Source organism: Phycodurus eques, chromosome 11 (genome assembly GCF_024500275.1).
Source record: "Phycodurus eques isolate BA_2022a chromosome 11, UOR_Pequ_1.1, whole genome shotgun sequence".
Taxonomy (NCBI): domain Eukaryota; kingdom Metazoa; phylum Chordata; class Actinopteri; order Syngnathiformes; family Syngnathidae; genus Phycodurus; species Phycodurus eques.
Genome location: NC_084535.1, coordinates 25,652,656 through 25,666,865, shown reverse-complemented (window position 1 = coordinate 25,666,865; position 14,210 = coordinate 25,652,656). Strand labels below are relative to the sequence as shown.

At 47.0% G+C, this 14,210-nt stretch overlaps 1 protein-coding gene across 1 annotated transcript in view; it reads right to left on the bottom strand.

The window, feature by feature from the left end:
- exo1 (exonuclease 1) overlaps positions 1–14,210 on the bottom strand; it is a 30,286-nt gene that overhangs the window by 1,969 nt on the left and 14,107 nt on the right. Inside the window, exons 10-12 of the mRNA XM_061690427.1 lie at positions 10,098–10,290; positions 9,318–9,834; positions 9,123–9,212 (exon numbers count right to left, since the gene is read on the bottom strand). Of these exons, the coding sequence (XP_061546411.1) occupies positions 9,123–9,212; positions 9,318–9,834; positions 10,098–10,290 (800 nt within the window). The remainder of the gene's footprint in view (positions 1–9,122; positions 9,213–9,317; positions 9,835–10,097; positions 10,291–14,210) is intronic.

The window sequence follows — 14,210 nt, the reverse complement described above, 5'->3', positions numbered from 1 at the left end:
TGTTAGCAAGCTATAGACCCAGCTCAAATCTCCCTTTCATAGCAAAGATTGTTGAGAAAGTTATTTTTAAATCAAGTCAGAAATTTCTTGAACTTAAATAGACTTTTTGACAAATTTCAATCAGGTTTCCAAACTCATCACACTACAGAATCTGCTCTTATCAAAGTGCTAAATGATATAAGGTTGAATAATGACTCGGGAAAGATGTCAATTCTGGTCTTGTTGGACCTCCGTGCGGCTTTTGATACGGCAGATCAAAATATACTGCTGAACAGGTTGGAAACGTGGGTAAGACTAAATGGAACAGTCCTTAAATTGTTTAGGTCCTACCTGGAGGAGTTATTTTGTAACCATTAGAAGTGTTCAACCTCATCAAATGGCAATGACCTATGGGGTCCCTCAAGGGTCAGTTTTTGGACCCCTCCTGTTCAGCCTGTATATGCTAATCTTGGGTAAAATTCTTCAGAACTTTAATTTTGACTATCATAGCTATGCAGATGACACACAGTTATATCTAGCAGTGTCTCCAGATGACTACAGTTCAATTGAGGTGTTGTGTCACTGTCTAAAACAGATTAACAACTTGATGAGCCAAAGCTTTCTTCAATTAAACAACAACAAAACTGAGATAATTGGCAATAAAGAAAAGAGGATTGCTGTTAGTAAATACCTGGAGTCACTCTCTTTAAAAAAACAAAGACCAAGTGCAAAACGTTGGTGTTCTGACTTTCAACAGTCATCAAATTAATTACTAAACTGCCTTCTACCATCTGAAGAACATATCCAGAGTGAAGGCTTGCATGTGTCAAGCAGACCAGGAGAAGCTCATCCATGCTTTTATCTCAAGTAGACTTGACTATTGTAATGGTCTTCTGACTGGCCTCCCCAAAAAGAGCATTAAACAGCTGGAGCCCATTCAGAAGGCTGCAGCTCGGGTTCTTACTAGAACAAAGAGGTCAGAGCATATTACTCCAATTCCAAAGTCTTTACACTGGCTTCCAGTCATCTTTAGAATAGATTTTAAAGTTCTGCTACTGGTCTATAAATCATAAAATAATTGAGGAACTGAAAACATGAAAGAAATGCTAATAGAATATAAACCCAGTAGGGCTCTGAGACCGACAGACACAGGTCAAATAGTGGAGCACAGAGTCCAAAGCAAACATGGTGAAGCAGCATTTAGCTATTATGCTGCACACAAATGGAATAAGTTGCCAACAGAAGTGACATCAGCCTCAATTTTGAATGTTTGTGAAGTCCAGATTAAAAACTATTTTTTCCCTCATGCTTTTTTAGAGCATTTCCTGTCATATACTGACCTGCAATTCCATTATAGGACTGGAACTGCAGGAACTACTTATAGGCTTTGCGTCCTCTCTCTTTCTCACCTCCCCTATCTGTTTTCAGCACCTGTCTCCAATCAGCCTGAACACCACCGGTATATAAGCCTGCCTGTTCCAGGAAATCCACGCCAAAGTATTGCAGTTACTTCCAGTGGTACCACGGCCCATTTACCTCCAAGTAAACCAGACTATTCTTCGTTCCCTTTTTTGACTCCTGTGTTTCCTTGTTCTCAGTGTTCCCGTGTTCCTGATCCACATCACTCCTGCCACCAAGCCAGCCGCCTGTCCTCCCCACTACCTGCCACCTGTCGACGCCACCGCCTGCGAACGCACCCATGACCACCTCCATAACCTTTACACAATAAACTGTTCATCATTTTACATCTGCCTCCGCCTGCTCTTGGGTCGAGCTACTCCACATACATGACAGATTACTTTGGGCATTATGAACCCAGCAACTCCGAAGGCACTGATGAACGCACTCACTCTCCAAGGAGCCCACATAGGAAGATAAGAAAAGTTTCTCCAAGAACTCATGGAATCTCTCCACTCCCTCACACAAGTATGCCTCCTTTCCTCGACGATGCTATCCAAACTTCCACCTGTAATTACGCCATCCGAGCCCGCAGCCTCAGAGTCACCCCGCCTCCCATACAAAGAACCTCATGTCCCGCCGCCCGAGCCCTACTCCGGGGACCTTGGTGCATGAAGCCAGGTTTTACTCAATTGCTCACTCGTTTTCAACCTTCAACCATACAGTTAGCCCACCAAACAATCCAAAGTAGCTTATGTCACTAACCTCCTCCGCGGCAAAGTAGCAAAATGGTCCACTTCGTTATGGCAAAACTCCTCCCCTGTATTCCACTCATTCGATTCCTTTTCCAACAAACTCCGTAAAGTATTTGATCACCCAGTTCAGGGCAAAGAAGCCACTTGTCGCCTCCTCACGCTCACGCAGGGCGCTAAATCAGCAGCGGAATATTCCATTGAGTTTCGGATATTGGCAGATGAATACGAGTGGGACGACAAGGCGCTTGGGGGGATTTTTTCAAATGGCCTCTCCGACCAACTCATGGATGAGCTCGCGGTCCGGGACGAGCCCTCCTCTCTCAAGGATCTCATCGCCCTTTCCATTCGGCTTGATAACAGACTGCGGGAGAGAGCACGAGAAAGGAGGGTCCGCGTATGTAAGAATCCTCCCACTCAAAGCACCATGCCGTCGGCTTCTCAGCCGCCTCCCACACAGTCTCCCGCACTTCCGTCACTCCCCGTAGCAACCACAGAGCCCACATGTCTAGACCCACAGGAGCTTCAGCGTCGAGTCATCCAGCAGCTGTGTATCTACTGCGGTCAATCAGGTCACTTTATTTCCTCATGGCCCCTCCATTCAAAAGACCAGGCTCACCGCAACCCGAGAGCGTTGTGGTGAGCCAAACCTCCATTCCCTCAAGCTCTCCCTCTCGTATGACCGTTCCCGCTTGCATTATAGTTTCTGCTCAGAACACCCCTATTACTGCCCTTATAGATTCCGGTGCCGATGACAACTTCATTCATGAAGCAATAATTCACCAGCTCCAAATCCCTCTCCAACCACTTCCGTCCCCGAAGAAAGTCACAGTCCTGGATGGCCGAATCATCTCCCCCGTTACCCACCAAACAGTGCCCTTCACCCTGCTTCTCTCCAGAAATCACAGTAAGGACATTTCTCTTTTTGTTTCTTTCTCCTGAGACCCCATTAGTCCTAGATATTCCCTGGCTTAAACTTCATAACCCTGCCATAGACTGGACACGTATAGCTATAACAGGATGGAGCCCTCACAGCCACTCACACTGCCTGCGTTCTGTGATACCACCATCTAGAAACCCACCACCATCTGCCACACCCGTTGACCTCTCCCAAGTCCCTGAAGAATATCATGACCTCTCCCCTGTTTTTAGTAAAGACCTGGCAATTTCTCTACCCCCCCACCGCCCATATGACTGCGCCATAAATCCGCTGCCGGGGGCCCCTCTTCCCTCCAGCCGTCTTTTCTACCTTTCCCGGCCTGAGAAAAAGGCAATGGGGGACTATATCCATGACTCACTGGCTTCCGGAATCATTCGACCTTCCTCATCTCCAGTAGGGGCCATCTTTTTTTTGTTGAAAAGAAATACACCTCTCTCCGCCCCTGCATCGACTACCTTGGACTTAATGACATCACCATTAAAGACAAATCAGCACTAACCCTCATTTGAACCCCTCTGCAATGCCCCAATATTCACCAAGTTGGACTTACGAAACGCCGACCACCTCATCCTTATCCAAGAGGGGGATGAATAGAAGACCGCTTTCAATACCCCTCTCGGACACTTTGAGTACTTAGTCATGCCATTCGGATTAACCAACAACCCTGCAGTCTTCCATGCATTAATCAATGACGTGACATGTCAAACCGGTTTGTTTTTGTTTATCTGGACGACATCCTCATTTTCCCCCGCTCCCCAGATGAACACCATACTCACGTACGGCAAGTTCTCCAGCGCCTCCTCGAAAACCGTCTGTACGTGAAACTGGAAAAATGCGAATTCCACCTCTCCTCCGTACATTTCCTCGGCTACATTATTGCCAAAGGTCAATTGCAACCAGACCCTGCCAAAATCCAAGCAATCATAGACTGTTCAATTCCCACCACCCGGAAAGCGCTGCAACGTTTCCTTGGATTTGCCAACTTTTACCGCCGCTTCATCCGCAATTACAGCAAGATCACACTTCCCCTCACCAGCCTCACATCCACCAAGTCTCCCTTTCAGTGGACGCCGGCAGCATCCCAAGCTTTCGAGCAACTCAAAACCCTTTTTAACCAGTGCTCCCATCCTACGCAACCCCGACCCCTCCCTCCAGTTTGTGGTCGAGGTTGACACCTCGGACACTGGGGCAGGGGCTGTCCTCTCGTAGCGGGACCCCACGACCCAGAAACTCCACCCGTGTGCTTTTTTTCCTCCCATCGCCTCTCCCCTGCCGAGAGGAACTATGATGTCGGCAACCGAGAGCTGCTGGCCATTGTATGGGCCTTGGAAGAGTGGAGACACTGGCCGGAGGGGACTGACCTTCCATTTATAATTTGGACTGACCACAAGAATCTCTCCTACCTCTGTACCGCCAAACGCCTCAACAAGCCTGTTGGGCCCTCTTCTTGAGCCAATTTAATTTCTGCCTCTCCTTCCGTCCTGTATCCCAAAACAACAAACCAGATGCCCTATCTCGAATTTTCTCAACCCCCTCCAGTCCAGAAGAACCAGAACCCATCCTTCCTTCTTCGTGCTTCGTTGGAGCAGCCACTTGGAAAATTTAACAGGTGGTTAAGGAGGCTCAAAAGACTCACCCAGATCCCGAGACCGGGCCGCCAAACCGCCTGTTCGTACCTGATTCCGTACGCGCTGACGTTCTCCAGTGGGCTCACAACTCCAAACTCACCTGTCATCCCGGCATCACCCGCACCATTCAGTTCACCCGGCAGCATTTCTGGTGGCCCAGCCTTGTTCAAGACCCTCGTGAGTTCATCCAAGCATGCTCCGTCTGTGCCCGAGGGAAGTCTTCACACTTGCCCCCAGCTGGGCAGCTGCGTCCATTGCCTATCCCTAGCCGCCCTTGGTCCCATATTGCTCTGGACTTCGTTACCGGTTTACCTCCTTCTGAAGGTAACTCTATCATTCTCACTATCGTCGATCACTTTTCCAAATCTGTCCATTACGTACCCCTCCCCAAACTACCACCCGCCTTCGAAACTGCTAACCTCCTTGTCCAGCATGTCTTTAGACTCCACGGTATTCCCATCGATATTGTTTCTGACAGAGGTCCTCAGTTCTCATCCCTGTTATGGAAGGAATTCTGTAAAGCAGTGGGCGCAGCAGCCAGCTTGTTTTCAGGATATCATCCACAGAGCAACGGCCAGACGGAGCGGGCAAACCAATCCCTAGAATCAGCCCGCCGTTGTGTTGCCGCACGCAACCCCTCCTCCTGGAGGTCATTCCTCCCGTGGATTGAGTACGCCCACAACTCCCTCACCAGTTCCGCTACCGGTATGTCCCCATTCATGGCTTGCTAGGGTTACCAACCCCTATTATTTAAAGAACAGTAGGAGGCAGTGGCAGTCCGCGCCATCAAGGATAATCTCCGGAGAATACAGGCAGGGTGGAAAGACGTCCGAGCGGCATTGACCCGGTCCGCCACACGCAATAAACAGCCCGACGCCCGAATACAAGGTGGGCCAATATGTCTGGCTTTCTTCTCACGACCTCCCGCTTCAAACTGAATCCTGCAAGATCACTCCCCAATTACCAAACTCATCAATCCCACGTCCAGTTGAAGCTTCCACAGTCCTTAAAGATTCACCCAACCTTCCACGTCTCATTGCTCAAGCCTGTTTCGACCTGCGCCCTAAGCCCTCCGGCCAAACCCCTTCCGCCCCCCCGGATTATTGACGACCATCCAGCCTTCACGGTGTCGCGCATCCTCGACGTGAGGCCTAGGGGCGGTGGGTTCCAGTCCTCGTCGACTGAGAAGGGTACGGGCCGGAGGAGCGGTCTTGGATTTCCCGGAAGCTTATACTCGATCATACCCTTTTGAACGACTTCTAGTCAGCTCACCCAGGGAAGCCTGGCAGGACGCCGGGAGGCGTCCGTTGAGAGGGGGCTACTGTCATATACTGTCCTGCAGTTCCATTACAGGAGCCGGGAGGGCACTTTGCATCCTCTCTCTCCCCCCCCTCCCCTTTCTGTTTTCAGCACACGTCTCCAATCCGCCTCATCACCACCGGTATATAAGCCTGCCTGTTCCAGGAAATCCTCCCCAAAGTATTGCAGTTACTTCCAGCGGTACCACGGCCCATTTACCTCCAAGTAAGCAACACTATTCTTAGTTCCCTTTTTTGACTCCTGTGTTTCATTGTTCTCAGTGTTCCTGAGCCACATCACTCCTGCCACCAAGGCAGCCGCCTGTCCTCCCCACTGCCTGCCACCTGTCAACGCCTGCCAACGCACCCAGGACCACCTCCATAACCTTTACTCAAACTGTTCATCATTTTACATCTGCCTCCGCCTGCTCTTGAGTCCAGCTACTCCCCATATGTGCCATTTCCACTTTTAAATGATATTTCTTGCACTGTATGCTGTTTTAATTGTACTTACATTTTATTTTTTCCTCTTTGTTTTAAATGTTTATAAACTGTTTTTTTTTCTTTTTTTTAATGCTTTTAATCATGTAAATCACAACCCAAGGTACTGGAACCTTGTTTATGAAATGTGCGATATAAATAAATTTGCTTTGCTTTTCTTTTCCACTCCTGATGATATGATATGGCAGGCCGGCCCACAGTTTGACCTGTGATTGCGAGTCTTTCATTACCTAACATGCTGTTTTTTTGGAATGTGGGAGGAATTCAGAGTACCCAGAGAATAGCCATGCAAGCACAAAGAGAACATCCAAACTCTACAAAGGGGAACTTCAAAACCAGAACTCGTTCACCATGCTGTAAAAGGATTATTATTATCTGAAATAAACAATAGGGGCGATCCTCGGTTTACGATGGTACCGAAAAACATTTCAAGGTTACGAACGGTACGCAATGAAGTCATTTGCCTGGAGCAGTAAGAATCAGTCTTCACATGTAAAGTGTTTTTGCTTGGTGTTTTTTTAGAAAATATTTCCTTTAATTCTGACTACAGTACTGCGTTAGTGTCAGTTAGTGATAGATGCATTACGACTTGTGGACAAATTTGGGTTAGGTCACCGCCGTAGGAAGTAGGGGTTGAACCAATTAGTCAACAAGTCGTCTTTACTACTTTGCACCAACATTTAAAGCTTGTAGTCCATTAACCTCTAATCTCGTGTTTTTGGCATTTTTACAAAGGATTTACAACTCGCCTGTCTGCTGCCGTCGGCGGACTATTACGCTCTGTGGAGCAGCAAACTGTCCAGCCAACAAGGCGACAGTCTTCATACGTCTGCATGGGTTAGAGAAAACAAAACAAAAAACTGGTTGTCAATGAGAATAGCAGCAAGCCTCACTAGCTTTGGCTATTCTGACCATCGCTAGTCTTAAAATATTCATACCACCGTCCCGACAGGCGGCGAGGAACGAGGGCAACGGAGGAAAGTGAAGCTCCATCTTCGTCGGCAAAATGTTATGTCCAATAGTGTCCGGGGAAACAACTGTGTGATAACGACAACTTTATTCATATCACAACACGCGCCAACCAACATCAGGAGACTTGTGTCGCTTAACGACACTCTGTCTTAACAATTGTCGCAGTACAGCATACGTACGTACTATGCTACAAGCATGGGGAAATATTTTACCAAAAATGAGACTGAGCACATCTGCCTCACAGTTCTGAGGACCCGGGTTCAAATCCCAGCCTCGCCTGTTGGAGTTTGCATGTTCTCCCCGTGCCTGTGTGGGTTTTCGCCAGGTACTCTGGTTTCCTCCCACATCCCAAAAACATGCGTGGTAGGTTGATTGAAGACTCTAAATTGCCCATAGGTGTGAATGTGAGTGTGAATGGTTGTTCATTTGTGTGTGCTCTGCGATTGGCTGGCGACCAGTTCAGGGTGTACCCCGCCTCTCGCCCGAAAATAGATGGGATGGGCTCCAGCACATCTGCAACCCTAGTGAGGATAAGCGATACAGAAAATTGATGGATGGATGGAGACCAATAGCACAGTCACCTCCAAAATATGCAAGTCCATCCTCAAATACAATCAAAGCACAAGTGAAAAAGAAACAGTGAAAGCGAGAAATGTTTGCTTTTTTGTTTTGTTTTCCTGGCTACACTGTCCAATCTTACAAGACGCTATGCTATGGAACACAAGATGAGACCGGCCGCTTTGTTGAAAAAAAAAACGTGTAGTGCTCTCACTAATTACAAAAATTACATTCAGTGCAATGGTGAGTTGTGTTTTAAATAATTTTTTTATTAATTTCTATGCTGGTCCGTCAAAATGTGTCTTTACATGAAACCACTCTGTTAGATTTATTTCTATGCTGCTTCTTACCGGACACTAGGACACACACACACACACACACACACAAACTTTTGTTTGTTAAAACTGACCACACTATGTTAAGAATACACACACACAAACACATGTACATGCACTACAGACATACTGTTCACATTCAGACTGAGAGCAGGCGATTCGTTTGGAATCCATACATGTCCATGGTGCAAAAAAAAAAAAAAAAAAAAAAAAGGTTTGGTACCACCCTACTCTGCTAAAATAATGTGAATTACGTCATCGATTAATCTACTTCAACTGGACTTTCATCACATTACCGACTACAAAAAAAGTCTTAGGTTGTTCAACTCCAAGTCGGAAGAGAACTTTGTTGTGAATTGAGGACCCCATGCTATTCTTATTTTCTCATAAACTGTACAGTAGAGCTGTGATTCCCAACCGGTGTGCAGTGGCAAATTAGTGTGCCGTGAGAACTCTTCAGGTGTTCTGTGGGAAATTATCAAATTTCAACTTAATTGTTCAGAAAATTATTCTTCACAAAAAAATAATGGATCTTTGCTCATCTATCCATGACAGCAATGTAGAGTGACAGAAAGAACAAATAAATACTTTTCTATTAGATCGCAGAAAGTACATAATTGACAGGTATACCCATTTTTTGTAGCGTTTTAGTTTGTAGGTGTGCCGTGTGATTTTTCAAATATAAAATATGTGCATTGGCCCAATAAAGGTTGAATATCACTGCAGTAGAGCTATAATCGTAAAAAAAGGCATAAACCCACCTTTAATTGCAACATTCCGAATTTATTACAGGCATCTTTTGAGCGTGTGGGACTCTGCTCTGACTCAGAATCCACTTTTGAATCCATTTCCTGAGAGAACGTGGAAAACATTTCAACATGTCAGGCACAATGTCATACAACTCTGCTAATAACATACAGTAAGTGGAAAGGCAGCCTAATTGCACAGAAACTTACAGGCACAGGATGGAAGGGTTTGGGGCCACAGGAGGGGGTTTCATCTTTGTATAAGGAAACAAGGGAAGGCTGGGATTGAGAAAAGTAGGTGCTGTCCTGAGAGGGAGGAGAGTCTATGGGTTTGCCCTCCGTTTTTGGGTTCGTGTCAATAGAGGACTTAGTGGATGAGGAGAAACTGTCCTTCTTATACTGGAACTGGTGCAGGGCATCCAGGCCTGAACTAGACTTGGGTTTCTGTGATTGATCAGTAAAGGGTGAACTGTCTGACCAGTCAAACAGCCTGAGACCCTGACTGCCTGAACTGGGGGAAGAGGTATTTGGAGAAGGAGGTGGACTGGGTGTTTCCACAGATGGGACTTCTGGGCCTTCTGAGCCATCACCATAATTGGTCCGGACACCGGGGTCGGATGTGTGCTTAATAGGGCTTGTTGTAGCATTGGGCTCCATACTATAACCGAAACCCACTTGAGCAGATTCCTTCATACTGCTGGCAGCTGAACTGGAATTTCTGAAGAATCTACATGTGAAAGAAAGAGGCAGATTTAATCTTGCTGCAAGGTTATGTCAAAAATCTAAAGCCCTATTATTACAAAAACAGGGTGATTAGCAGAATCATTACTTTTAGAGAAAAATTGTGATTTTAGTAGTTTTATTGAAGAAACTCAAACACTAACAAGACATACTCCCAAATATAAATATACTATTTGCTCACACAATACATGAATCTGCTCTTCCTGATATTCAAGGCAAAGATTAAAAACCTAATCAAGGCTCAAGCACCTGCTGCTAATGGCCTGGCCTTCGTTTTCGACATCCCAGTTCCTCCTCTGCAGGAGTGTGGCAAAGCGGTTGCGTGACCGTGGCTGATTGACTGGTATTAACATCAATGTTTCTGGCTGCTGGTCTGACTTGGATCGCTTCACATTGAAGTACTGCTGCAGAACATCTTGATCTGATAGACTGCTGTCTGTGGCTGTGAGAAGAAGGTACAATTGCAGTTTTAGTGCATATACTGTACAGTAATTACATCCATACATTTTCTAACGCTTATCCTGTTCAGGATCATAGGACACATAATATACAGTAGATAAACAACCATTCACAAAGTGAGAAAGGGTCAGAGTACCCAGTGGAACCCACATAATCACAAGGAGAACATGCTTTTTCTTTATCAGAATCAGAATCATCTTTATTTGCCAAGTATGTCCAAAACACACAAGGAATTTGTCTCCGGTAGTTGGAGCCGTTCAAGTACAACAGACAGTCAATTTACAGAACACTTTGGGGACATAAAGACATTGACAAAAAACAATTGTGCAAACAGATGCAGAGTCCTCAAGCACTTAGAGCAGTTCGAATGACTAATATTGCAATAGTCCGGTGCAATGACCATTGTGCAAAGGGCGCTGAGACTTCAAGGAGTGTATGCGGTTTAAAGTGACGAGTAGTGCGATCATCTGGGACAATGTTGGTTGTGCAAATGTTACAGATACTCCTCAATCAGTGTGCAAATGGAGCAGATGCTACTCTGGCATGAGTGGCCAGTATATGCAAATAGTGCAGCATGGCGAGACAACTACAGTGAGTGCACGAGTAATACATAATTGGCCCCACAGAAATGTGACAACGAACTCAAGTCAAAAAATTTCCAGCTTGTTGTAATGGAATTATAGGTTAGGTGTTTAAGAAGTTGATCGCAAGAGGGAAGAAGCTGTTGGAATGTCTACTAGTTCTAGTTTGCGTTGATCGGTAGCGCCTACCTGAGAGAAGGAGCTGGAAGAGCTGGTGACCGGGGTGCAGACGGTCCGAGAGGATTTTGGACGCCCTTGTCTTAGTTCTGGCAGCGTGCAAGTCCTCAATGGTGGGTAGGGGGGTACCGACAATCCTTTCAGCAGTTTTGATTGTCCGTTGCAGTCGGAGTTTGTCCTTTTTTGTAGCAGCACCAAACCAGACTGTGATGGAAGAACACAGGACTGATTCGATGACCGCTGTGTAGAACTGTCTCAGCAGCTCCGGTGGGAGGCCGTGCTTTCTCAGAAGCCGCAGGAAGTACATCCTCTGCTGGGCCTTTTTGAGGACGGAGTTGATGTTGGTCGCCCACTTCAGGTCCTGAGAGATTGTAATTCCCAGGAACTTGAAGGCCTCGACGGTTGACACAAGGCAGCTGGACAACGTGAGGGGCAGCTGTGGCGAAGGATGCCTCCTGAAGTCCACGCTCATCTCTACAGTCTTGAGCGTGTTCAGCTCCAGGTTGTGTCGGCCGCACCGCAGCTCCAGCCGCTCCGCTTCCTGTCGATATGCAGACTCGTCACCGTCCTTGATGAGGCCGATGACGGTGGTGTCATCTGCAAACTTCAGGAGCTTGACAGTCGGGTTCGCTGAGGTGCAGTCGTTCGTGTAGAGAGAGAAGAGCAGCGGAGAGAGGACACAACCTTGGGGCGCCCCAGTGCTGATGCTGCGTGTGGATGAGGTGGCCTCCCCCAGCCTGACCTGCTGTGTCCTGCCCGTCAGAAAGCTGTAAATCCACTGGCAGATGGCAGGTGAGACGCTGAGCTGGAGAAGCTTTGTTGAAAGGAGTTCAGGGATGATAGTGTTGAACGCTGAGCTGAAGTCCACGAACAGGATCCTCGGGTAGGTCCCTGCACTGTCGAGGTGTTCTAGGATGAAGTGCAGTCCCATGTTGACTGCATCATCCGCAGACCTGTTCGCTTGGTAGGCAAACTGCAGGGGGTCCAGCAGGGGACCTGTGACACTCTTGAGGTGGTCCAGCACGAGACGTTCAAAGGACTTCATGACCACAGATGTCAAAGCGACAGGCCTGTAGTCATTCAGACCAGAGATTGCAGGTTTCTTGGGGACTGGAATGATGGTGGAGCGTTTGAAACAGGATGGAACTTCGCACATTTCCAAAGATCTGTTGAAGATCTGAGTGAAGACTGGAGCGAGCTGGTCCGCGCAGACTTTGAGGCAGGATGGGGACACATGGTCCGGTCCTGCCGCTTTGTTAATCTTCTGTTGTTTGAAGATGCGTCTCACATCCTGTTCATGGATGGTTAACGCAGAAGTCAGAGGTGTGGTTGTGGTCGCGGGTGCGGCCGGGTGGGTGTGTGGAGTGAAACTGTCCTTTTCAAATCTGCAGTAGAAGGTATTCAAGTCGTTGGCTAGTGTGCTATTGTTCTCAGCTTGGGGGGATCGTCGCTTGTAATTAGTCAGCGATTGGAATGCATGCCAGACTGATTTAGAGTCGTTCACGCTAAACTGTTTTTCCAACTTTGCTGCATAGATCCTCTTTGCAATGTTAATTTCTTTAGTAAGCTGGTTTCTAGCTCGATTATACAGGGCCCTGTCCCCGCTCTGATATGCATCTTCCTTAGCTTGGCGAAGCTGCTTAAGTTTAGCAGTGAACCACGGCTTGTTGTTGTTGAATGTCCGAAATGATTTTGTTGGTACACAAACCTCTTCACAGAATCTGATATAGGATGTGACAGTGTCCGTATATTCATCCAGGCTGCCAGCTGAATTTTCAAAGACACTCCAGTCTGTGCAGTCTAAACAGCTTTGAAGTTTCATCTTGGCTTCATTGGTCCACTTTTTGACTGTTTTCACTGTAGGCTTCGGACATTTAAGTTCTTGCTTGTACGTCGGTATTAAGTGAATTAAGCAGTGATCGGACGAGCCCAGGGCTGCACGAGGTATAGCACGGTATGCGTTTTTTACCGTAGTGTAGCAGTGGTCTAAAGTATTATTTTCCCTGGTAGGACAGTCGATGTGCTGCTTGTATTTAGGGAGTTCGTGGTTGAGTTTAGCTTTGTTAAAGTCCCCGAGAATAATGAGGGGTGAGTCCGGGTGTTTTTTTTCAATTTTGTTGACTTGTTCGGCGAGCGTTAGCAATGCGGCGTTCGTGTTAGCTTGAGGTGTAATATAGACTCCAGCCAGTATAAACGATGCAAACTCACGTGGCGAGTAGAATGGTTTACAGTTCAAAAACAGCGACTCCAAATGCGGGCTGCAGTGTGTGCTGAGCACCGTGACGTCCGTACACCATTTTTCGTTGATATGGAGGCATATCCCGCCGCCCTTTGTTTTCCCCGATGATTCCATGTCGCGGTCCGCTCGATGAATGTTGAAGCCGGGAAGCATGACGGCGCCATCGGGTACAGCGTCGCAAAGCCAGGTCTCCGTGAAGCACATGGCCGCGGAACGTCCGAAGTCTTTACTGGTCTTTAACAGAAGATTAAGCTCGTCCATTTTGTTGGGTAGGGAGCGTACATTCGCGAGGTGGATCGACGGAAACGCCAATCTGTGTCCTCTCTTGCGGAGTTTCACCTGAATGCCGGCTCGTTTCCCTCTGTGGCGCCGCTTCCGCCTCCATGCGCCGAAAACCGCGGATGCCGCTCCGGTGAGTAACTCGGGGAAAAAACTGAGCGGATTTTCGAAAGTTGGTGACAGAAAGTCCGGAGTAGCCTCCTTGATGGTTAGCAGGTCTCCCCTTGTGTAAGTGAGTCGTGTAAGGTCTCCAAAGACGGGCGAAAAACACAAAAACAAAGACAATGCTAGAGAGCGCGTTACCGAGGCGACCACACTGGTAGGCGCCATCTTGGATAAGATCCTCCACCACAATGGATTTGAATTATAATAAGATATGACTGAAGAATTTAGGATTTAATTCAGGAGGTTTCACAAAAATAGGACATATATGTTTTTGGAATTATTGTCATTTTATCCTCCATTTTTAGGGAATCAATAGCATTTGGACAATTGACATGACTGTCAATTGAATAATTTTTTAATACCTTGTTGAAAATCATTTGCAGTCAGCAACTGCCTGAAGTCTGGAGCCGTCAGACATCACCGAATTTCGAATTTCCTCCCTCCCTTTGCCAGGCTTTCATA